Below are 21,426 nucleotides of genomic sequence, written 5' to 3'. Positions count from 1 at the left end.
GTCTGGCGTGCGTGGTGCCGCTGAATCTGGTGTGCGTGGTGCCGCTGAGTCTGGTGTGCGTGGGGCTGCTGAGTCTGGCGTGCGTGGTGCCGCTGAGTCTGGCGTGCGTGGTGCCGCTGAGTCTGGCGTGCGTGGTGCCGCTGAGTCTGGCGTGCGTGGTGCCGCTGAGTCAGGTGTGCATGGTGCCGCTGAGTCTGGTGTGCGTGGTGCCGCTGAGTCTGGTGTGCGTGGTGCCGCTGAGTCTGGCGTGCGTGGTGCCGCTGAGTCTGGCGTGCGTGGTGCCGCTGAGTCTGGCGTGCGTGGTGCTGCTGAGTCTGGTGTGCGTGGTGCCGCTGAGTCTGGCGTGCGTGGGGCTGCTGAGTCTGGCGTGCGTGGTGCCGCTGAGTCAGGTGTGCATGGTGCCGCTGAGTCTGGTGTGCCTGGGGCCGCTGTGTCTGGCGTGCGTGGGGCTGCTGGGTCTGGCGTGCGTGGGGCTGCTGAGTCTGGCGTGCGTGGTGCTGCTGAGTCTGGCGTGCGTGGTGCTGCGTGAGTCTGGCGTGTGTGGTGCTGCTGAGTCTGGCGTGCGTGGTGCTGCGTGAGTCTGGCGTGTGTGGTGCTGCTGAGTCTGGCGTGCGTGAGGCCGAGTGAGTCTGGCGTGCGTGGTGCCGCTGAGTCTGGCGTGTGTGGTGCTGCTGAGTCTGGTGTGCGTGGTGCCGCTGAGTCTGGTGTGCGTGGGGCTGCGTGAGTCTGGCGTGCATGGGGCTGCGTGAGTCTGGCGTGCGTGGGGCTGCGTGAGTCTGGCGTGCGTGGTGCCGCTGAGTCTGGCGTGCGTGGGGCCGCTGAGTCTGGCGTGCGTGGGGCTGCTGAGTCTGGCGTGCGTGGGGCTGCTGAGTCTGGTGTGCGTGGTGCCGCTGAGTCTGGCGTGCGTGGGGCCGCGTGAGTCTGGCGTGCGTGGTGCTGCTGAGTCTGGCATGCGTGAGGCCGAGTGAGTCTGGCGTGCGTGGTGCCGCTGAGTCTGGTGTGCGTGGTGCCGCTGAGTCTGGCGTGCGTGGTGCCGCTGAGTCTGGCGTGCGTGGTGCCGCTGAGTCAGGTGTGCATGGTGCCGCTGAGTCTGGTGTGCGTGGTGCCGCTGAGTCTGGCGTGCGTGGGGCCGCGTGAGTCTGGCGTGCGTGGTGCTGCTGAGTCTGGCATGCGTGAGGCCGAGTGAGTCTGGCGTGCGTGGTGCCGCTGAGTCTGGTGTGCGTGGTGCCGCTGAGTCTGGTGTGCGTGGTGCCGCTGAGTCTGGCGTGCGTGGTGCCGCTGAGTCTGGTGTGCGTGGTGCCGCTGAGTCTGGCGTGCGTGGGGCTGCTGAGTCTGGCGTGCGTGGTGCCGCTGAGTCAGGTGTGCATGGTGCCGCTGAGTCTGGTGTGCCTGGGGCCGCTGTGTCTGGCGTGCGTGGGGCTGCTGGGTCTGGCGTGCGTGGGGCTGCTGAGTCTGGCGTGCGTGGTGCTGCTGAGTCTGGCGTGCGTGGTGTTGCGTGAGTCTGGCGTGCGTGGTGCTGCTGTGTCTGGCGTGCGTGGTGCTGCTGAGTCTGGCGTGCGTGGTGTTGCGTGAGTCTGGCGTGCGTGGTGCTGCTGTGTCTGGCGTGCGTGGTGCTGCTGTGTCTGGCGTGCGTGGTGCTGCTGAGTCTGGCGTGCGTGGGGCCGCTGAGTCTGGCGTGCGTGGTGCCGCTGAGTCTGGTGTGCGTGGTGCCGCTGAGTCTGGCGTGCGTGGGGCTGCTGAGTCTGGCGTGCGTGGTGCTGCTGAGTCTGGCGTGCGTGGTGCTGCTGTGTCTGGCGTGCGTGGTGCCGCTGAGTCAGGTGTGCATGGTGCCGCTGAGTCTGGTGTGCCTGGGGCCGCTGTGTCTGGCGTGCGTGGTGCCGCTGAGTCTGGTGTGCATGGTGCCACTGAGTCTGGCGTGCGTGGTGCTGCTGAGTCTGGCGTGCGTGGTGCTGCTGAGTCTGGCGTGCGTGGTGCTGCTGTGTCTGGCGTGCGTGGGGCTGCTGAGTCTGGCGTGCGTGGGGCTGCTGAGTCTGGCGTGCGTGGTGCCGCTGAGTCTGGCATGCGTGGGGCCGCTGAGTCTGGCGTGCGTGGGGCTGCTGAGTCTGGCGTGCGTGGGGCCGCTGAGTCTGGTGTGCGTGGTGCCGCTGAGTCTGGTGTGCGTGGTGCCGCTGAGTCTGGTGTGCGTGGTGCTGCTGAGTCTGGTGTGCGTGGTGCTGCTGAGTCTGGTGTGCGTGGTGCTGCTGTGTCTGGCGTGCGTGGGGCTGCGTGAGTCTGGCGTGCGTGGTGCTGCTGAGTCTGGCGTGCGTGGTGCTGCTGGGTCTGGCGTGCGTGGGGCCGCTGAGTCTGGCGTGCGTGGTGCTGCTGAGTTTGGCGTGCGTGGGGCCGCTGAGTCTGGCATGCGTGGTGCTGCTGAGTCTGGCATGCGTGGGGCAGCTGAGTCTGGCATGCGTGAGGCCGAGTGAGTCTGGCGTGCATGGGGCTGCTGAGTCTGGCGTGCGTGGTGCTGCTGAGTCTGGCGTGCGTGGTGCTGCTGAGTCTGGCATGCGTGGTGCTGCTGAGTCTGGCATGCGTGAGGCCGAGTGAGTCTGGCGTGCGTGGGGCTGCTGAGTCTGGCGTGCGTGGTGCTGCTGAGTCTGGCGTGCGTGGTGCCGCTGAGTCTGGTATGCGTGGGGCAGCTGAGTCTGGCGTGCGTGGTGCTGCTGAGTCTGGCGTGCGTGGTGCCGCTGAGTCTGGCATGCGTGGGGCTGCTGAGTCTGGCGTGCGTGGTGCTGCTGAGTCTGGCATGCGTGAGGCCGAGTGAGTCAGGTGTGCGTGGGGCCGCTGAGTCTGGCGTGCGTGGTGCTGCTGAGTCTGGCGTGCGTGGTGCTGCTGAGTCTGGTGTGCGTGGGGCCGCTGAGTCTGGTGTGCGCGGTGCTGCGTGAGTCTGGTGTGCGCGGTGCTGCGTGAGTCTGGCGTGCGTGGGGCTGCTGAGTCTGGCGTGCGTGGGGCTGCTTAGTCTGGTGTGCCTGGGGCCGCGTGGCTCTGGCATGCTCGGGTCTGCCATGCGTGGCTCTGGCACGTGTGGCTCTGCCTGGCTCTGGCACGTGTGGCTCTGCCTGGCTCTGCTGTGCGTGGGTCGGGTGTGCGCGGGTCTAGCATGCGCGGGTCTGGTGTGCTTGGCTCTGGCGCGCGTGGATCTGGCATGCGTGGGCTCCCTCAGGCTGTGCCTCTGGACGTCACTCCTTGTGGACATCACACCGCTGTGGGGGGTGAGGGAGCGCTGTGGGGGGTGAGGGAGCGCTGTGGGGGGTGAGGGAGCGCTGTGGGGGGGTGAGGGAGCGCTGTGGGGGGTGACTGAGCGCTGTGGGTGGTGAGGGAGCGCTGTGGGGGGTGAGGGAGCGCTGTGGGTGGTGACTGAGCGCTGTGGGTGGTGAGGGAGGGCTGTGGGTGGTGAGGGAGCGCTGTGGGTGGTGAGGGAGCGCTGTGGGGGGTGAGGGAGCGCTGTGGGGGGTGAGGGAGCGCTGTGGGTGGTGAGGGAGCGCTGTGGGTGGTGAGGGAGCGCTGTGGGTGGTGAGAGAGCGCTGTGGGGGGTGAGGGAGCGCTGTGGGGGGTGAGGGAGCGCTGTGGGGGGTGAGGGAGCGCTGTGGGGGGTGAGGGAGCGCTGTGGGGGGTGAGGGAGCGCTGTGGGTGGTGAGAGAGCGCTGTGGGGGGTGAGGGAGCGCTGTGGGGGGTGAGGGAGCGCTGTGGGGGGTGAGGGAGCGCTGTGGGTGGTGAGGGAGCGCTGTGGGTGGTGAGAGAGCGCTGTGGGGGGTGAGGGAGCGCTGTGGGGGGTGAGGGAGCGCTGTGGGTGGTGAGAGAGCGCTGTGGGGGGTGAGGGAGCGCTGTGGGGGGGTGAGGGAGCGCTGTGGGTGGTGAGGGAGCACTGTGGGGGGGTGAGGGAGCGCTGTGGGGGGTGAGGGAGCGCTGTGGGTGGTGAGGGAGCGCTGTGGGTGGTGAGGGAGCGCTGTGGGTGGTGACTGAGTGCTGTGGGTGGTGGCTGAGCGCTGTGGGTGGTGTGGGAGTGCTGTGGGGGGTGGTGGTGGTCCTGGCAGAGGGGCTGGGGTCTGCTCTGTAAGCAATGTTGAAGCTCCTCCATCACAGAACCCCAGAGTGCCAGCTTGGAAGGGACCCCAGGGACCACCTGCTGCAACCTTGCTGGGTGCTGGTGGAGCTGGGCTGAGCTGGCTCAGCACCCTGCCAGGCTGGGGCTGAGCACTGCCCAGTGCCCAGAGCCCGCCACTGCCCCTGGCAGCTGATCCCAGGGTCTGACCATTGCCTTCTGCAGTCCAGGGGGGTGGCCCAGCAGGGACCTGTCCCCACCACCTCTTGTCTTCTCCATGGGACTGCTTGTAAGGAGCCAGTCTCCATCCTCCTGGTAGCCACCCCTTATGTCCTGGTCCATGGCAGTGAGGGGTCCCCTCAGCCTCCTCAAGGCTGAAGCAGCCCAGCCTCTGCTCCCATGGCAGGGCTGCCTGGGCTGTGAGCATTCTGCCACAGCCCCTGGTGTCCTCTCTGTTGTTCTTCAGAGCAGCATTGCCCAAGGCTTTTCTGTCCCTCCTGTTTTCCTTCCCAGCAGCATTGTCCTTCCCCTGAGCTTTCCTTCCCCTGAGCTTTCCTTCCCCTGAGCTTTCCTTCCCCTGAGCTTTCCTTCCCCTGAGCTTTCCTTCCCCTGAGCTTTCCTTCTCCTGAGCTTTCCTTCTCCTGTGTTTTCCTCCCCCTGAGCTTTCCTCCCCCTGAGCTTTCCTCCCCCTGAGCTTTCCTCCCCCTGAGCTTTCCTCCCCCTGAGCTTTCCTCCCCCTGAGCTTTCCTTCCCCTGAGCTTTCCTCCCCCTGAGCTTTCCTCCCCCTGAGCTTTCCTTCTCCTGAGCTTTCCTTCTCTGCTTTCCTTCCCCTGAGCTTTCCTTCCCCTGAGCTTTCCTTCTCCTGAGCTTTCCTTCTCCTGAGCTTTCCTTCCCCTGAGCTTTCCTTCCCCTGAGCTTTCCTTCTCCTGTGCTTTTCTTCTCCTGAGCTTTCCTTCTCCTGAGCTTTCCTTCTCCTGAGCTTTCCTTCCCCTGAGCTTTCCTTCTCCTTTGCTTTCCTTCTCTGCTTTCCTTCTCTGCTTTCCTTCTCCTGTGCGTTCCTTCTCTGCTTTCCTTCTCCTGAGCTTTCCTTCTCCTGAGCCAGCAGTGGCTCCAGTCCTTTCATGCAGTTCTCAGGCCTTAGTTGTGTGTCCAAGTGTTGTCCCCCAGGATATCCTCCTGTGTATTCCTGAGTGTTTGGAAAGGGGTCTGGAGGAAGGGGGGGGGGGGGGGGCTCTGCCTCCTCCTCCTCCTCCATTTCCCTGCCCACACCCCCAGTGTACACCAGGGGCCAGGAGGTGAATCCCTTGTGTCCCCATCCCCCCTGGCTGGGGTACCTGATGGGTGGGGATGACCTGGTCATGCATATTCCCAAGGGCATGGATGGAGTGGCCCAGGGCCAGCAGCACAGATGGTGTTCTCTCTGTTGAGCCACAGCAGGAGAGAGAGGATTTAGTCTCCCACAGGCTCCCAGTGCTGTGCAGTCCCCACTGATGCCCTGACTGTTCCTCCTGTCAGCCTCTGCTCTCTTCCTGACCCAGCAGTGCTGGTCTCTGTCCCAGTACCCTCCAGGTGTGAAGGGACAACCCTGAGGACCTGCCAGCTGCCCCCTGGCTGTGCAGCCTTGGGCAGGGTCTGATCACTGCAGCAGGAGGCTCAGAGTGTGGTCTCCAGGTGGTGCAGTCACAGAATCACAATGGTTGGAGCTGGAAGGGATCTGTGAAGCTCCTCCAGGCCACCCCCTGCAGCCAGCAGGGACAGCCCCAGCCAGGGCAGGCTGCTCACAGCCCCAACCAACCTCCCCTGCACTGCTGCCAGGCATGGGGCAGCTCCCAGCTCTCTGGGCAGCCTGGGCCAGGCTCTCCCCATCCTCACTGCCAAACATTTCTCCTTCTCTCCACTCTCAAGCTCCCTCTTGCCCTTTCCAACCCTCCCCCCTTGTCCTGTCCCATCAGGCCCTGCTCAGAGCTCTGTCCCCAGGTCTCTGCTGGGCCCTTGAAGCACTGCAAGGCCACCAGAAGCTCTCCCTGGAGCCTTCTCCTCTGCAGGCTGCCCAAGGCCAACTCTCTCAGCCTGGCTCCCAGCAGAGGGCTTCCAGCCCTGCCAGCACTGCTGTGGCCTCCTCTGGCCCTGCTCCCCCAGCTCCCTGTCTGTGCTGAGGGCTCCAGAGCTGCCCCAGCACTGCAGGGTCTCTCAGCAGGGCAGTCATGCCCACAGCTGTCAGTCAGGGAAGCTCTCTGGCAGAGACCAGAGGCTTGTGACTCATTTCCATGTTGCCTACCTCTAGAAGCTGTTTTGGCTTCCAGGAGCTGGCAAATTGTGCTGGAGATGTGAGCAGGAAAATCCCCCAGGAGCAGAGCTGCCACATTAATGGCAGAGCTCTCAGTGCTCTCCCCTGGGTCTGACCCAGCTGCCCAGAGCTCTGCTCCTGAGGTCAAGGCAGCCCTGGTCGTGCTCAGGAGCTCTCTGCCCCTGCTGCTGCCCTGCTCTGCCCAGCCCTGGCTCCCTGGCAGGTACTTGGTGGGGAAGGTTTGCAGCACAGGAAGGTTCAGCATTCTCCTCCAGTCTCCTGGGCTGCAGTGCAGCAGTGACCTCCTGTCCCCATCTGGAGTGCCTGATGGCCTGGAGATGTCCAGCTGCTTGCCTTTGCTGTGGGAGGCACAGGCACCCCTGCAGGTGGTGTCTGAAACCTCCTCTGGCTGGGCACTGCTTGGGGTCAGGGTCCTGGGGGAGCCTGGTGCCAGATGCAGCCTCTTGGCTGCAGAGAGGGCTCCAGGGAGACCTCAGAGCGGCCTCCCAGGACCTGAAGGGCTCCAGGAGAGCTGGGGAGGGACTTGGGACAAGGGCTGGGAGTGCCAGGATGAGGAACAATGGCTTTGAGCTGGGAGAGGAGAGACTGAGAGTGGAGAAGAGGAAGAAATTGTTGGCAGTGAGGCTGGGGAGAGCCTGGCACAGGCTGCCCAGGGAGGCTGTGGCTGTCCCCTCCCTGGAGGTGCTCAGGACCAGGCTGGATGAGGCCCTGAGCAGCCTGGGCTGGGGGAGGTGTCCCTGCCCATGGCAGGGGCTGGCACTGGCTGATCTTGCAGGTCCCTTCCAGCCCATCCTGGGACTCTGTGTCCTGAAGTTCCTTCCCTGGCCAGCTTGTGCAGAGCTGCAGCTGGCAGCCACAGCTGTGGGCACAGCACCCTGCCAGGGGCAGCAGAGATGCTTCCTGCTGCTGCCAGCCTGGAGGAGCTCTCCTGCAGTGCCCTTGCTCCTTCTGCTCTTGCAGCTCAGGCCAGACCTGGTTCCTGGAGCTGCAGATCCCTGCTGCTGAGACTGCAGAGCATGGAATCAGCACAGCCAGGCTCCCACAGCCACCTGCCCTGAACCCTGCTGGGGGAGGCTCTGCTGGGGGAGGCTCTGCTGGGGGAGGCTCTGCTGGGGGAGGCTCTGCTGGGGCCACAGAGCTCCTCTGGCTGTGAGCTTTGCAAGCTGAGCAGCTGGCACCACCCTCAGTCGATGCCCTCTGCCCTGGGCAGGCACTGCCCTGCCCACAGAGAGACTTTCCCCTGCCTGGGCAGGCTCTGTGGCACTGCCCAGCCCCACCACAGGCTGCCTCTGGGGGGAGAAAGTGGAGCTGTGGGGAGAGTCTGCAGTGTCTGGGGCTGGCTCTGCTCTCTGGCCCCCAGCTGCCTTCCCTGTCAGCAGCTGAGGGAGAGGAAGTCTCTGCTGGTGCTGGCCTGAAGCAGCCTGGGGGAAGGAGCTGCTGCTGCAGAGCAGTGCTGCCTGGGGCAGGAGGTGGCAGCTACCAGGCCCTGCAGCCTGCTGGGCCAGCCCAGGCTGGGCATGAAGAGCTGGGGAGCAGCCCTCTGGAGAATGACCTGGGGGGTGCTGGTAGGTGAGAAGATGGCCAGGAGCTGGCACCAGGCACTGCCAGCCCCAGCCTGGCCTGGGCTGAGCCCCAGCAGGGTGGGCAGCAGGGGCAGGGAGGGGATTCTGCCCTCTGCTGTGCTCTGCTCAGACCTCCCCTGCAGGGCTGGGGCAGCTCTGGAGCCCTCAGCACAGCCAGGGAGCTGGGGGAGCAGGGCCAGAGGAGGCCACAGCAGTGCTGGCAGGGCTGGGGTGGTGCCCCTGGGCTGGGCACTGGGGAGGCCACAGCTGGAATCCCGGGGTCAGGTTTGGGCCTCTCACTGCAAGAAGGACTTTGAGAGGCTGAGCAGGGCCAGGGAAGGGCAACAGAGCTGGGGAAGGGTCTGGGGAGCAGGGCTGGGGAGGAGCAGCTGAGGGAGCGGGGGGGTTGAGCCTGGAGCAGAGGAGGCTGAGGGAGACCTCCTTGCTCTCTGCAGCTCTGAGAGGAGGCTGCAGCCAGGGGGGGTTGGGCTCTGCTCCCCAGGCTCAGGGGATGGAAGGAGAGGAAATGGCTGAAACTGTGCCAGGGGAGGCTGAGGCTGGAGAGGAGGCAAAATGTCTTTGGTGCAGGAGTGGTCAGGGCCTGGCAGAGGCTGCCCAGGGAGGTGGTGGAGTCCCCAGGGAGGTGTCCCAGGTGTGGCCCTTGGGGGCAGGGTCTGGTGGCCAAGGGGGGGCTGGGCTGGTGTTGGCCTGGGTGGTCCTGGAGGCCTTCTCCAAGCCAACCACTTCTGTGGTGCTCTGTGAACCCTGCTGCATGTTGGTGATGTGCCAGGGGCCTGCAGGGCCCTGAGCAGAGCCCAGAGCCTGAGCAGAGCCCTGAGCAGAGCCCTGAGCCTGAGCAGAGCCCAGAGCCTGAGCAGAGCCCAGAGCCTGAGCAGAGCCCTGAGCAGAGCCCTGAGCCTGAGCAGAGCCCAGAGCCTGAGCAGAGCCCAGAGCCTGAGCAGAGCCCTGAGCAGAGCCCAGAGCCTGAGCAGAGCCCTGAGCAGAGCCCAGAGCCTGAGCAGAGCCCTGAGCAGAGCCCAGAGCCTGAGCAGAGCCCAGAGCCTGAGCAGAGCCCTGAGCAGAGCCCTGAGCCTGAGCAGAGCCCTGAGCAGAGCCCTGAGCAGAGCCCTGAGCAGAGCCCAGAGCCTGAGCAGAGCCCTGAGCAGAGCCCTGAGCAGAGCCCTGAGCCTGAGCAGAGCCCAGAGCCTGAGCAGAGCCCTGAGCAGAGCCCTGAGCAGAGCCCTGAGCCTGAGCAGAGCCCTGAGCAGAGCCCTGAGCAGAGCCCTGAGCAGAGCCCTGAGCCTGAGCAGAGCCCTGAGCCTGAGAGCTGCGAGCAGGGCAGGATTGGGGCAGGCTGTGGGACAGGAGGGGCTGGCACCTTGCTGGGCACAGGCAGGGGGGCTGGCACCTTGCTGGGCACAGGCAGAGGGGCTGGCAGCTTGCTGGGCACAGGCAGGAGGGGCTGGCACCTTGCTGGGCACAGGCAGGGGGGGCTGGCACCTTGCTGGGCACAGGCAGGAGGGGCTGGCACCTTGCTGGGCCTCCTGCTGCACTTCCCAGGCAGCTGGGGGAGGGGCAGGGGGCAGGGGGCAGGGCTGGCAGTGCAGCCCCTTGGGCACAGGCCAGAGGCCTCTGAGCACTGCTCAGGATGTTCCTGCAGCCCTGGGGAGAGGTTGAGGGAGCTGGGGGTGATCAGCCTGGAGGGGAGGAGGCTCAGGGGAGACCTTCTTGCTCTCTGCAACTCCCTGCAGGGAGGTTGTGGCCACGTGGGGGTCAGCAGCAGAACAGGAGGACACAGTCTCAAGCTGTGCCAGGGGAGGTTTAGGCTGGAGGTGAGGAGAAAGTTCTTCCCAGCAAGAGAGATTGGCCCTGGGGATGTGCTGCCCAGGGAGGTGGTGGAGTCCCCATCCCTGTAGGTGTTCAGGAAGAGCCTGGCTGAGGCCCTTGGTGCCATGGTTGAGTTGCTCAGATGGTGCTGGGGGAGAGGTTGGACTGGATGAGCTCAAAGGTCTTTTCCAACCTGGTTCCTCTCCTCTCCTCCTGGGTCCCAGCTTGTCCCTGTTGCTCCTTCTGCTGTCCCTGGGCACCCCTGAGCAGAGCCTGGCACCTGCCCCCTGCCCCCCAGCCCTCTGACACTGGCAGGCAGTGATCAGATCCCTCTCAGCCTCCTCTCCAGCCTCAGCAGCCCCAAGTCTTTTCCTCACAGCAGAGATGTTCAGTCCCTTCAGCACCCTCTTGTTGGGCTCTCTGTCTCTCTGGAGCTGGGGAGCCCCAGGCTGGGCACAGCACTGCAGCTGTGGTCCCAGCAGGGCAGAGCAGAGGGGACAGAGCCTCCCCAGCCCTGCTGGCCACACTTCCCTTGCTGCAGCCCAGGCCTGCTGGCCTCCTGGCTGGGGCTGCTCTGTGGTGCTCCTGGAGCACATTGTTTGCCCTGGGTGTTTCTTTTGGGAGGTTTTAGAGAGGAGCTGGCTGGGAGTGGAGCCCTCTGTGCCCCTGCCAGGCTGCCTCACACTGCAGTGCTTGCAGGATGGATCCCCAGAGGGGATGTGCTCAGCTCCCACTGCTCTGAGCCAGCTCAGGGAGCAGCCCTGGAGCCACAGGGGTGCTTAGGGAAGGACACTGCAGAGCAAGCCCAGTGCTGCCAAGCCTGCTGCTAAACCATGATCCCAGCTTGGGAGCCCCTCCAGAGACTCCCCCACTGCCCTGGGCAGCCTGGGCCAGGCCTTGACAGCCCTCAAGGGGAAGAAATTGTTCCTCATGGCCAACCTGACCCTCCCTGGGGCAGCCTGAGGCCTCTGCTCTTTTCTTACTGCTTGTTCCTTGGGAGCAGAGCCCAACCTCCCCTTGGCTCCAGCCTCCTCTCAGGGAGTTGCAGAGTGAGAAGGTCTCCCTTGGGTGTCCTTCTCTTCAGACTCACTCCAGGGGCCTATTCCACCCCTTTGCCCCAGCCCCTCTAGCCCAGCCCAGCATCCTGAGGCAGGGTCACCCAGGGCCGTGCTGGCTCAGCTCTGCTTCTGGGCTGCTTTAAAGCATCCAAATCCTGCTCCCTGCTGGCCTGGGGCAGGGCTCAGGGAGGCTGCATGCCCAGCAGGCCCCCTGCAGGCTTCTTCAGACCTGTGCTGGAAGGTCTGAGGTGTCCTGACTCACAAAGTGCAGAGCTGTGGGGTGCAAGTATGTGAGAGGAGCAGCCAGTGGCCCTGGGCTGTGCTCTGCCACTACCCAGGGGATAGAATCAGAATGGCTTGGGTTAGAAGAGACCTCCAAAGGTCACCCACTCCAACCCCCTCTGCAGGGGCACAGAGCCACAGAGCTGGCAGGGCTGGAAGGGAGCTCAAGGCTCAGCCAGCCCCAGCCCCCTGCCATGCCCAGGGACACCTCACACCACAGCAGGTTGCTCACAGCCACCTCCAGCCTGGCTGCAAACACCTCCAGGCAGGAGGCTTCCACCACCTCCCTGGGCAGCCTGTGCCAGGCTCTCACCACCCTCCTGGCCAACAACTTCTTCTTCACAGCCAATCTCCATCTCCCCACTTCCAGTTCTGCTCCATCCCCCCCAGTCCTGTCCCTCCCTGACAGCCCAGAGCAGAGGGGCAGGAGCCTCTCCCTCCACCTCTGGCAATGGGCACTGGCAGCCCAGAAGGCCAAGGGCAGCTCAGCTGCCCTTGGCCTTCTGGGCTGCCAGTGCCTATTGCTGGCTCCCTGGCACAGGCCTGATTCCTGCCCCCTATCCCTCCCTGACACCCTCCAAAGTCCCTCTCCAGCTCTCTTGCAGCCCCCTGCAGATCCTGGAAGGCCACAAGGAGGTCTCCTGGGAGCCTTCTCCTCTCCAGCCTGCACAACCCCAGCTCCCTCAGGCTGTGCTCACAGCAGAGCAGCTCCAGCCCTCTGCTCCTCCTCCTGGCCCTGCTCTGGACACCTTCCAGCCCCTCCAGATCCTTCCTGGCCCAGAGGCTCCAGAGCTGGCCCCAGAGCTGCAGCTGTGGTCTCAGCAGAGTGGAGCAGAGGGGCAGAATCCCCTCCCTTGACCTCCCCTGGATCCTGCCCCTGGGTGCCTGCAGGGCTGTGCTGGGTGGGAGGAGAGAGCTGTGTGTGATGTGCTGTCCTCTTGCTTTCCCCCAGCCTATGCAAGCTGCCAGGTGCCCTACAGATGAGCTGTCCCTGACCAACTGTGCTGTGGTGAACGAGAAGGACTTCCCCTCGGGGCAGTAAGTGTCTGCTGGGGCTGGCAGGGGCCTCACACCCAGGGAGGGGGCAGCCAAAGGGCATTCCCAAAGCTCTGGAGGCCAGGACTCTGCTGGTGCCTCCTGCTCACCCCTGGGGACCCTGCTGGTGCCTCCTGCTCACCCCTGGGGACCCTGCTGGTGCCTCCTGCTCACCCCTGGGGACCCTGCTGGTGCCTCCTGCCCACCCCTGGGGACCCTGCTGGTGCCTCCTGCTCCCCCCTGGGGACTCTGAGCAGTGAAATTTCCTCCCAAGCATTTGTGCCCTGGGAGCTGCATCTGCTGGGGAGGAGGGCAGCAAAGGGGGCTGGGGAGCAGGGCTGGGGAGGGGCAGCTGAGGGCCCTGGGGGTGTTCAGCCTGGAGCAGAGGAGGCTGAGGGAGACCTCCTTGCTCTCTGCAGCTCCTGAGAGGAGGCTGCAGCCAGGGGGGGGCTGGGCTCTGCTCCCCAAGGAGCAAGGCACAGGACAAGAGGCAAAGGCCTCAGGTTGCACCAAGGGAGGTTTAAGTTGGGCATCAGAAGAAACTTCTCAGTGATGTCCAAGGATGGGAGGAGGGCAGGGGGGGCAAGCTGGAGCAGAGGAGCTGCCAGGGGAGCAGGAGGGGAAACTTTGTCCCTGTGAGGGTGCAGAGCCCTGGAGCAGGCTGCCCAGAGAGGCTGTGGATAGAGTCTGCTGCTCTGGAGAGCTTCCACCCCCCGGATGTGTTCTGGGTGCCCTGTCCTGGGTGCCCTGCCCTGGCAGGGGGTGGGCTGGCTGAGCTCTGGAGCTCCCTTCCAGCCCCTCATCTTCTGTGGCTGTGTGAAGCTTCTTCACTCAGGGGACTCTCAGAGCCTGGCCCAGCTGCCAGGGGGTGGCTGAGTGCCCCTGGAGGGCTTGCAGAGAGGCAGAGCTGTGCTGCTGGGGGCCATGGCCTGGCTGCAGGCCTGGCAGGGTTAGAGCTCTGGAGGCTCTTCAAGGCCTTTCCCAACTGCAGTGACTCTGTGCCCTGATCACAGTCACTGTTCAGGAAGGACCTGAGGCTGCTGTGACCTGCTCAGGCTTCCTGCTGCAGATGCACTCAGGGCTTCCTGCTGCAGATGCACTCAGGCTTCCTGCTGCAGATGGATTCAGGGCTTCCTGCTGCAGATACACTCAGGCTTCCTGCTGCAGATACACTCAGGCTTCCTGCTGCAGATGCATTCAGGCTTCCTGCTGCAGATGCACTCAGGGCTTCCCGCTGCAGATGCACTCAGGCTTCCTGCTGCAGATGCACTCAGGCTTCCTGCTGCAGATGCACTCAGGCTTCCTGCTGCAGATGCACTCAGGCTTCCTGCTGCAGATGCACTCAGGCTTCCTGCTGCAGATGCACTCAGGGCTTCCTGCTGCAGATGCATTCAGGGCTTCCTGCTGCAGATGCATTCAGGGCTTCCTGCTGCAGATGCACTCAGGCTTCCTGCTGCAGATGCACTCAGGCTTCCTGCTGCAGATGCATTCTGGCTTCCTGCTGCAGATGCACTCAGGGCTTCCTGCTGCAGATGCATTCAGGGCTTCCTGCTGCAGATGCACTCAGGCTTCCTGCTGCAGATGCACTCAGGCTTCCTGCTGCAGATGCACTCAGGGCTTCCTGCTGCAGATGCATTCAGGCTTCCTGCTGCAGATGCATTCAGGCTTCCTGCTGCAGATGCACTCAGGGCTTCCTGCTGCAGATGCATTCAGGCTTCCTGCTGCAGATGCACTCAGGCTTCCTGCTGCAGATGCATTCAGGCTTCCTGCTGCAGATGCATTCAGGCTTCCTGCTGCAGATGCATTCAGGCTTCCTGCTGCAGATGCACTCAGGGCTTCCTGCTGCAGATGCATTCAGGCTTCCTGCTGCAGATGCACTCAGGCTTCCTGCTGCAGATGCATTCAGGCTTCCTGCTGCAGATGCATTCAGGCTTCCTGCTGCAGATGCATTCAGGGCTTCCTGCTGCAGATGCACTCAGGCTTCCTGCTGCAGATGCACTCAGGCTTCCTGCTGCAGATGCACTCAGGGCTTCCTGCTGCAGATGCACTCAGGCTTCCTGCTGCAGATGCATTCAGGCTTCCTGCTGCAGGTGCATTCAGGCTTCCTGCTGCAGATGCACTCAGGCTTCCTGCTGCAGATGCACTCAGGCTTCCTGCTGCAGATGCACTCAGGCTTCCTGCTGCAGATGCACTCAGGCTTCCTGCTGCAGGTGCATTCAGGCTTCCTGCTGCAGGTGCACTCAGGCTTCCTGCTGCAGATGCACTCAGGCTTCCTGCTGCAGATGCACTCAGGGCTTCCTGCTGCAGATGCATTCAGGCTTCCCGCTGCAGATGCACTCAGGCTTCCTGCTGCAGATGCACTCAGGCTTCCTGCTGCAGATGCATTCAGGCTTCCTGCTGCAGATGCACTCAGGGCTTCCTGCTGCAGATGCACTCAGGGCTTCCTGCTGCAGATGCATTCAGGGCTTCCTGCTGCAGATGCATTCAGGCTTCCTGCTGCAGATGCATTCAGGCTTCCTGCTGCAGATGCATTCAGGCTTCCTGCTGCAGATGCACTCAGGGCTTCCCGCTGCAGATGCATTCAGGCTTCCTGCTGCAGATGCACTCAGGCTTCCTGCTGCAGATGCACTCAGGCTTCCTGCTGCAGATGCATTCAGGCTTCCTGCTGCAGATGCACTCAGGGCTTCCTGCTGCAGATGCACTCAGGGCTTCCTGCTGCAGATGCATTCAGGCTTCCTGCTGCAGATGCATTCAGGCTTCCTGCTGCAGATGCATTCAGGCTTCCTGCTGCAGATGCACTCAGGCTTCCTGCTGCAGATGCACTCAGGGCTTCCTGCTGCAGATGCACTCAGGGCTTCCTGCTGCAGATGCACTCAGGCTTCCTGCTGCAGATGCACTCAGGCTTCCTGCTGCAGATGCATTCAGGGCTTCCTGCTGCAGATGCACTCAGGCTTCCTGCTGCAGATGCACTCAGGGCTTCCTGCTGCAGATGCACTCAGGCTTCCTGCTGCAGATGCACTCAGGGCTTCCTGCTGCAGGTGCACTCAGGCTTCCTGCTGCAGATGCACTTAGGCTTCCTGCTGCAGATGCACTCAGGCTTCCTGCTGCAGATGCACTCAGGGCTTCCTGCTGCAGATGCATTCCGGGCTTCCTGCTGCAGATGCATTCAGGCTTCCTGCTGCAGATGCATTCAGGGCTTCCTGCTGCAGATGCATTCAGGCTTATTGCTGCAGATGCACTCAGGCTTCCTGCTGCAGATGCACTCAGGGCTTCCTGCTGCAGATGCACTCAGGCTTCCTGCTGCAGATGCATTCAGGCTTCCTGCTGCAGGTGCACTCAGGGCTTCCTGCTGCAGGTGCACTCAGGCTTCCTGCTGCAGATGCATTCAGGGCTTCCTGCTGCAGATGCATTCAGGCTTCCTGCTGCAGATGCATTCAGGTTTCCTGCTGCAGATGCACTCAGGGCTTCCTGCTGCAGATGCACTCAGGCTTCCTGCTGCAGATGCACTCAGGGCTTCCTGCTGCAGATGCACTCAGGCTTCCTGCTGCAGATGCACTCAGGCTTCCTGCTGCAGATGCACTCAGGCTTCCTGCTGCAGATGCAGTCAGGCTTCCTGCTGCAGATGCCCTCAGGGCTTCCTGCTGCTGCCTCCTCATTAGTACTCTGAGCACTGAGCTTACTTGCTGCCTGCTGCAGCCACAGTCACAGAGTAGCTTTGGCTGGAAGAGAGCTCCAAGCTCAGCCAGTCCAACCCTCCCCGGGGCTGGGGGAGAGGTCCCTGCCCATGGCCTGGCTGAGCTTTAGGGTCCCTTGCACCAACCCTTCGGTGGTTCTGTGCCTGGGGTCACAGTGAGACACTGCAGAGGTCTGGGTTGGAAAGTCACAGCAGAATGGAGCAGGGCCCAAGAGATGCAGCTCCCCCTGCTCTGGGGGATGCATTTTGGGGACCTCCTGTGTTTACAGAGCCACAGAGCAGACCTGGCTGGAAGAGAGCTCCAAGCTCAGCCAGTCCAGCCCCTGACCCAGCACTGCAGGCTCAGCACCAAACCATGGCCCTAAACACCAGGGCCCTGCTGCTTGCACACCCCCAGGCATGCTGACTCCAGCACTGCCCTGGGCAGCCTCTGCCAGTGCCTGAGATCCCTTCCAGGGCAGAAAGATTTCCTGAGCTCCAGCCTGAGCCTCCCCTGGGGCAGCTTGGAACCATTGCCTCTGCTCCTGGCCCTTGGCACCAAGGAGCAGAGGCTGTGCCCTGCTCACTGCAACCTCCCTGCAGGGAGCTGCAGAGAGCAAGGAGGTCTCCCTCAGCCTCCTTCACTCCACACTAACCACCCCCAGCTCCCTCAGCTGCTCCTCCCCAGCCTGCTCTCCAGACCCTTCCCCAGCTCTGTTGCCCTTCCCTGGCCCTGCTCAGCCTCTCAAAGTCCTTCTTGCAGTGAGGACCCAAACCTGACCCCAGGATTCCAGCTGTGGCCTCCCCAGTGCCCAGCCCAGGGGCACCATCCCTGCCCTGCCCCTGCTGCCCACAGCATTGCTGCTCCAGCCCAGGCTGCTGGAGGCCTTCTTGGCCCCCTGGGCACTGCTGCCTCAGCTCCAGCTGCTGCCACCCAGCACCCCCAGCTCAGTTTGCAGCCACTCTGCCCCCAGCCTGGAGCCTCCCTGGGGCTGTTGTGCCCCAGTGCAGTGTCCCTGGGGCAGGAGGAGCTGGAGCAGGAAGAAGCACATCCTGCAGCTGGAGTTCTGGGAGGCTGCTGGGTGCTTTGTGGCCAGGTCCCACAGAGAGTCCCAGCAGAGCTGCACTGGAGCAAGGAGCTGTGGCTCAGGCCTCCTCACCCCCCTGCCACCAGCCCCCAGCAGCTGCTGGCAGGGTTTTGCTGGCTCCCTGCTCTGCTGGGGGGCAGCTGCTCCTGGCTGTGTTGAGGCTGTGCAGGCTCCACGTTCCCTCCTGTCCCCAGGGGCTGAGGCCTCTGCCAGCTGTGGCTGACACTGTGCTGTGCACTGGGGGGAGCCCATGCAGAGCTATGCCCTGCTCTGTGGGGCTGAGCTGACTGTGCAGAGCACATGGAGCTGAGGCAGGGGGGGAGGGCAGCAGCCTGGGCCTGGGCTCCTGTCGTGCTTCAGCCAGCCCTGAGCTTCTGAGCATGGGGGAGAGCTGGGGGCAGCACCCCAGGAGGGGATGGCCTGTGGGGAGTGCAGGTTCAGGCAGGTGTGAGGATGTGAAACCTGTTTCACCATCTCCCCTGCAAGCACAGAGTCCCAGCAGGGTGGGGGGTGGGGAGGACCTGTGGTGATTTTTAGAATAAACCAAACCAGGTTGGAAGAGACCTTCAAGATCATCCTGTCCAACCCATCAACCAATCCAACACCACCCAAACAGCTAACCCATGGCACCAAGCACCTCCAATGACGGCGACTCCACCACCTCCCTGGGCAGCACATTCCAGTGGGCAATCACTCTCTCTGTATAGAACTTCCTCCTAACATCCAACCTGAACCTCCCCTGGCGCAGCCTGAGACTGTGTCCTCTTGTTCTGGTGCTGCTTGCCTGGGAGAAGAGCCCAACCCCCACCTGGCTCCAACCTCCCTGCAGGGAGTTGCAGAGAGCAAGAAGGTCTCCCCTGAGCCTCCTCTTCTCCAGGCTAAGCAACCCCAGCTCCCTCAGCCTCTCCTCCCAGGGCTGTGCTCCAGACCCCTCCCCAGCTTTCTTGCCCTTCTCTGGACACCTTCCAGCAGCTCAACCTCTTTCCTAAGCTGAGGAGCCCAGAACTGGACACAGGACTCAAGGTGTGGCCTAACCAGTGCAGTGTACAGGGGCAGAATGACCTCCCTGCTCCTGCTGGCCACACTGCTCCTGATGCAGGCCAGGATGCCATTGGCCTTCTTGGCTGCCTGGGCACACTGCAGGCTCATGTTCAGCCTACCATCGACCACTCCCCCCAGGTCCCTCTCTGCCTGGCTGCTCTCAGCCACTCTGCCCCCAGCCTGTAGCACTGCCTGGGGTTGTGGCCAATGTGCAGAACCTGGCACTTGGATGTGTTCAATCTCATGCTGTTGGACTCTGCCCATCTGTCCAGCCTGTCCAGGTCTCTCTGCAGAGCCTCTCTGCCCTCCAGCAGATCAACTCCAGATCATCCAGCCCAGCCCCCAGCTCCAGCAGGGCACCCTCAGCAGCCTGCCCCGGGGCACGATGCCCAGGGGGGGTTGGAAGCTCTGCAGAGGAGACTCCACAACCTCTCTGGGCAGCCTGCTCCAGGCCTCCAGCAGCCTCACACCACAGAATTTTCTCCTTCTGCTCAGATGGAACCTCCTGGGCTCCAGTTTGTGCCCTCTGCCCCTTGTGCTGTCCCTGGGCACCACTGAGCAGAGTCTGGCCCCAGCCTCTTGCCCCCCAGCCTTTAGCTCTTGTTGAGCATTGCTCAGCTCCCCTCTGGGGCTGCTCTTCTGCAGGCTCTCAGCCCCAGGGCTCTCAGCCTTTGCTCCTCACAGAGCTGCTCCAGGCCCCTCAGCAGCAAGGCCCCATTCTCTTTAACATCTTCATTGATGATCTGGATGAGGGCATTGAGTCCATCAGCAGTAAATGTGCAGCTGACACCAAGCTGGGAGCAGATGTTGGTCAGTGAGAGGGCAGAAGGGCTCTGCAGAGGGACCTTGCCAGGCTGCACAGATGGGCAGAGGCCAACAGGATGGCATTCAACAAGTCCAAGTGCCAGGGGCTGCACTTTGGCCACAGCAACCCCAGGCAGAGCTACAGGCTGGGGGCAGAGTGGCTGAGAGCAGCCAGGCAGAGAGGGACCTGGGGGTGCTGATTGACAGCTGCCTGAACAGGAGCCAGCAGTGTGCCCAGGGGGCCAAGAAGGCCAAGGGCATCCTGGCCTGCAGCAGGAAGAGTGTGGCCAGCAGGAGCAGGGAAGTCCTTGTGCCCTGTGCTCAGCACTGCTGAGGCCACACCTGGAGTCCTGTGTCCAGTTCTGGGCTCCTCAGGTTAGGAAAGAGGTTGAGCTGCTGGAAGGTGTCCAGAGAAGGGCAAGAAAGCTGGGGAGGGGTCTGGAGCACAGCCCTGGGAGGAGAGGCTGAGGGAGCTGGGGTTGCTTAGCCTGCAGAAGAGGAGGCTCAGGGGAGACCTTCTTGCTCTCTACAACTCCCTGCAGGGAGGTTGGAGCCAGCTGGGGGTTGGTCTCTTCTCCCAGGCAAGCAGCACCAGAACAAGAGGACACAGTCTCAAGCTGTGCCAGGGGAGGTTCAGGTTGGATGTTAGGAGGAAGTTCTATACAGAGAGAGTGATTGCCCACTGGAATGTGCTGCCCAGGGAGGTGGTGGAGTCCCCATCCCTGGAGGTGTTCCAGAGGGGATTGGATGTGGCACTTGGTGCCATGGTCTAGTCATGAGGTCTGTGGTGCCAGCTTGGACTCGATGATCCTCGAGGTCTCTTCCAGCCTTGGTGATTCTGTGAGACTGTGCAGCTTTGTGGCCTCTGCTGTTTCAGTTCCCCCTGCAGGGCCTGAGCTCCCTGTGCAGTGCCTGCTCTGTGCTGCTGGGCTAAAGCTTGTGGCTTTTCCTCCCTAGCAGCAGAGGGAGGCTGCTGAGGGCAGCAGGAGCAGTGCAAAGCCCTGCTGGCTGTGTGCTGAGGTCCCCTCTGCTCTCTCCTGCAGGCATGTCGTTGTGAAGACCTCTCCCAACCACAAGTACATCTTCACCCTCAGGACTCATCCCTCGGTGGTTCCTGGCAGCATTGCCTTCAGCTTGCCCCAGGTAGGTATCCCCTGAGTGCCTCTCCCTGCAGGAGCAGCACAGCCTCTGTGGGGCCTGGCCTGAGGAGAGCTTCTGCCTGGGGGAGATTGAACACATCCAAGTGCCAGGGGCTGCACATTGGCCACAACAACCCCAGGCAGTGCTGCAGGCTGGGGGCAGAGTGGCTGAGAGCAGCCAGGCAGAGAGGGACCTGGGGGTGCTGGTGGACAGCTGCCTGAACAGGAGCCAGCAGTGTGCCCAGGTGGCCAAGAAGGCCAAGGGCATCCTGGCCTGCAGCAGGAAGAGTGTGGCCAGCAGGAGCAGGGAAGTCCTTGTGCCCTGTGCTCAGCACTGCTGAGGCCACACCTGGAGTCCTGTGTCCAGCTCTGGGCTCCTCAGGTTAGGAAAGAGGTTGAGCTGCTGGAAGGTGTCCAGAGAAGGGCAAGAAAGCTGGGGAGGGGTCTGGAGCACAGCCCTGGGAGGAGAGGCTGAGGGAGCTGGGGTTGCTTAGCCTGCAGAAGAGGAGGCTCAGGGGAGACCTTCTTGCTCTCTGCAACTCCCTGCAGGGAGGTTGTAGCCAGGTGGGGGTTGGCCTCTTCTCCCAGGCAAGCAGCAGCAGAACAAGAGGACACAGTCTCAAGCTGTGCCAGGGAAGGTTTGGGTTGGAGGTGAGGAGAAAGTTCTTCCCAGCAAGAGAGATTGGCCACTGGGCTGTGCTGCCCAGGGAGGTGGTGGAGTCCCCATCCCTGGAGGTGTTCAGGAAGAGCCTGGCTGAGGCCCTTGGAGCCATGGTTGAGTTGCTCAGATGGTGCTGGGTGAGAGGTTGGACTGGATGAGCTCTGAGGTCTTTTCCAACCTGGTTGATTCTGTGATTCTTGGGAGGCCAGGGTGAGACTCCTGCTGATGAGGAGCAGCACAGCACAGCACTGACTGCTGTGTAAAATCATTCTCAAACCATCCTGAGCAGAGCTCTGCAGCTGAGCAGCCAGGGCACAGCTGTGAGAAGATCTCTCTGATCTGTCCTAGGGCTTGGTCTGAAAGGTCTTTTCCTTCCTGGTTCATCCCATCCCATCCCTGCAGGAGTCTCTGCTGCAGGGCTGGCTTCTGGCAGCAGCAGCTCAGGGAGGCTTGTCCTGTGGCTGGAGCAGACTTGCTCTGTGCTTTGGTGTGGGTTGGGTGCTTGGGGAGCTGAGGGCAGCAGGAGATGTATGCCTTGCCCTCTGCAGAGCCACCCCAGCCAGCCTGTGCCAGGCAGCTGAGGCTCTGCTCTCTCCTGGCAGTGCTCAGTGTCCCCTGGCTGCCCTGCCCCTGAGCACTGTTCCTGGCCTTGCTGCTGGCTCAAGGAGCTGCTGGAAGCTTTCCTGCCTGGATCCAGTCAGCAGTTCCAGATGCAAAGAGCCTTTGAGTGCCTCCAGGGGAGGCCACTTGTGTGCCCCTGACTTACAGTATCACAGTATCCCAGTATCAGTCAGGGTTGGAAGGGACCACAAGGATCAGCCAGCTCCAGCCCCCCTGCCATGGGCAGGGACACCCCACACTAGATCAGCC

The 21,426-nt window shown here is 63.1% G+C and overlaps 1 protein-coding gene across 2 annotated transcripts in view; it reads left to right on the top strand.

The window, feature by feature from the left end:
• Positions 1–21,426, top strand: part of NSF (N-ethylmaleimide sensitive factor, vesicle fusing ATPase) — a 92,080-nt gene that overhangs the window by 8,206 nt on the left and 62,448 nt on the right. For both annotated transcript variants that reach the window (XM_068167193.1, XM_068167192.1), the window contains exons 2-3: positions 12,068–12,153; positions 19,800–19,899. In XM_068167193.1, coding sequence (XP_068023294.1) covers positions 12,068–12,153; positions 19,800–19,899 — 186 coding nt within the window. The remainder of the gene's footprint in view (positions 1–12,067; positions 12,154–19,799; positions 19,900–21,426) is intronic.

Source organism: Melanerpes formicivorus, unplaced genomic scaffold (assembly GCF_026170545.1).
Source record: "Melanerpes formicivorus ecotype bairdi unplaced genomic scaffold, bMelFor1.0.p_v2 SCAF_113, whole genome shotgun sequence".
NCBI classification, from domain to species: Eukaryota; Metazoa; Chordata; class Aves; order Piciformes; family Picidae; genus Melanerpes; species Melanerpes formicivorus.
Note: the sequence above shows the minus strand (reverse complement) of the source record. Positions and strands in the feature narration are given on the sequence as shown.